The sequence below is a fragment of the Austrofundulus limnaeus genome, unplaced genomic scaffold (assembly GCF_001266775.1).
Source record: "Austrofundulus limnaeus strain Quisiro unplaced genomic scaffold, Austrofundulus_limnaeus-1.0 Scaffold119, whole genome shotgun sequence".
Lineage (NCBI taxonomy): Eukaryota > Metazoa > Chordata > Actinopteri > Cyprinodontiformes > Rivulidae > Austrofundulus > Austrofundulus limnaeus.
In genome coordinates this window covers 1126820-1128913 of record NW_013952521.1, presented here as the reverse complement: position 1 = coordinate 1128913, position 2094 = coordinate 1126820, and the positions used below count along the sequence as shown (strand labels likewise).

At 46.3% G+C, this 2094-nt stretch overlaps 1 protein-coding gene across 1 annotated transcript in view; it reads right to left on the bottom strand.

Annotated features, from left to right (window-relative positions):
* grb7 (growth factor receptor bound protein 7) overlaps positions 1-2094 on the bottom strand; it is a 28687-nt gene that overhangs the window by 8088 nt on the left and 18505 nt on the right. Inside the window, exons 11-14 of the mRNA XM_014014829.1 lie at positions 1887-2003; positions 946-1003; positions 779-866; positions 393-486 (exon numbers count right to left, since the gene is read on the bottom strand). Coding sequence (XP_013870283.1) covers positions 393-486; positions 779-866; positions 946-1003; positions 1887-2003 — 357 coding nt within the window. The remainder of the gene's footprint in view (positions 1-392; positions 487-778; positions 867-945; positions 1004-1886; positions 2004-2094) is intronic.

The following is a 2094-nucleotide window of genomic DNA, read 5'->3' as shown; positions in this document are numbered from 1 at the left end:
GGTCGTACTCTGGTAGTACTCGGTCGTACTCTGGTAGTACTCGGTCGTACTCTGGTAGTACTCGGTCGTACTCTGGTAGTACTCGGTCGTACTCTGGTCGTACTCGGTCGTACTCTGGTCGTACTCGGTCATATTCTGGTCGTACTCGGTCGTACTCTGGTAGTACTCGGTCGTACTCTGGTAGTACTCGGTCATAATCTGGTCCTCTGGTCGTACTCGGTCGTACTCTGGTCGTACTCGGTCGTACTCTGGTAGTACTCGGTCGTACTCTGGTCGTACTCGGTCATAATCTGGTCTTCTGGTCGTACTCGGTCGTACTCTGGTCGTACTCGGCCATATTCTGGTCGTACTCTGGTCGTAATCTGGTCGTACTGTGTGTGTTGGGAACTCACCGGGATGACGAGGTAATGTTTACTCCTCAGCTGGAAGCACAGAGTCAGGACGAAGCACTGCTCGTGCTGCTGGCTGTCCCTGATCAGGAACATGCTGCACAAAAACACACATCGTTGGTTAAAAACTGAGCAGGAACACTCGTCACCCACTGCCTCTCAGGCCAGACCCTCAACTAACATCCTCAGGATGAGAAACTAAACATTTCGTTCAACTCTGAGCACAATAACCCCAYCAGATACTGTGAAATCAGTTCATCTGAGAGTTTTACTCAGATCTGTCYAGWTGTCATGAGATATTTTGCTAACAGACAAACACCATGCCTTTTATAACCATAAAGGATGACTAATAAGACTTGTATAGGAAGTCTTCCTGAATAAAACCTCACCCATCCACCAGCCCCTGCTTCTCAATCAGCCGCTCCGCTTCTTTTCTGGATGTGCCGCCATGAAACCAGGGCTGGCTGCTGTGGACGGCTGCAAACAGAAGGAAAAAAAAACGACGTGGTTTTTGTTGTTTTGTGTTTAATAAAGACGTGTGTGGACCTGGACTCACAGGAAGGCCTGGCAGCAGAGTTCACGTTAGGCAGGCTGCACCTCAGGGCTTCTCTCCTCTGTCAGAGAAAAGACAAAAACCAAACAGCAGTAAAAGGTCAGCGAGTGTCAGAACGGTTCAGGGTCAGAGTGTCTGATTCTGATCCCAAAACCTTTCTTTAGAGWCAAGCTTCAGATAAAAATCAGCACAGATCTTTAAATAAAAACACGTTTCTAACAATTTCTGCAGCTTGTGATCAAACAGTTTGGTRAGAACAGTGCGTGTCAAACTYAAGGCCCGCRGRCCAAATGTGGCCTGCCACAGCATTTTTTGTGGCCGTATTGTCTTTAAAAATCTGCTTTRAAGCCTGYATTGACCATAAACTACATCTCCCATAATGCATGTTGATTATGCTTCTAAAGAAATGACAGAATCCCACCACTAGGTGGAGCTGCGCAGGGTACAAGGTGAAATTTGCCGGGTAGAGTCTACATTTTCACCTGCTACTTTTGGTGTATTACTGGGAAGTGGGAATTTCCCAGTTWMAAGTTTCAAATTTAAACTGGAACTCCCCTCCAGTGTCAGAAAGTGGTAGAGTTAAAAATTCAAGATGGTGGCTACTGTTCACAACAAGTTAAATTCTTGTGTTTTACTTTTGATAGTATTTCTGTAGTATTTATTTCACATTTAGTCAGTTGTGCATGTAGTACTTTTCTGTTTTTATAAGAGAGTGTGTTAAAACACTGTTTCTATGCAGGTAATACCAGGTAGAGCTCAGTTAATGTTAGTGGAGCTCAAGAACGTGACGTTCCCAGTTTAGTCTAGATTAAACATGAAACGTTGAAGCTCATGTGAGCCTCGGTGAAAACGAGTTTGACGCCCCTGATCCAGAGCGAAGATATTTACTAAAATCTCAGAACAGAACCCTCTTCGACCCGGTTCTGCTGGATAAATCTCCTCACCCTCCAGGACTGGCCCTCCTCCACCTCTGCGCTCTGAGCCTCCGTCGGGTTCTGGATGACTCGACCTCCAGCTTTTCCTGAAAAGTCCATGGCGACCAGCATGTCCTCGGACTTGGCCTGAACGACACACACACACACATATATACACACACACACACACACACACACACACACACACACACACACACACACACACACACACACACAC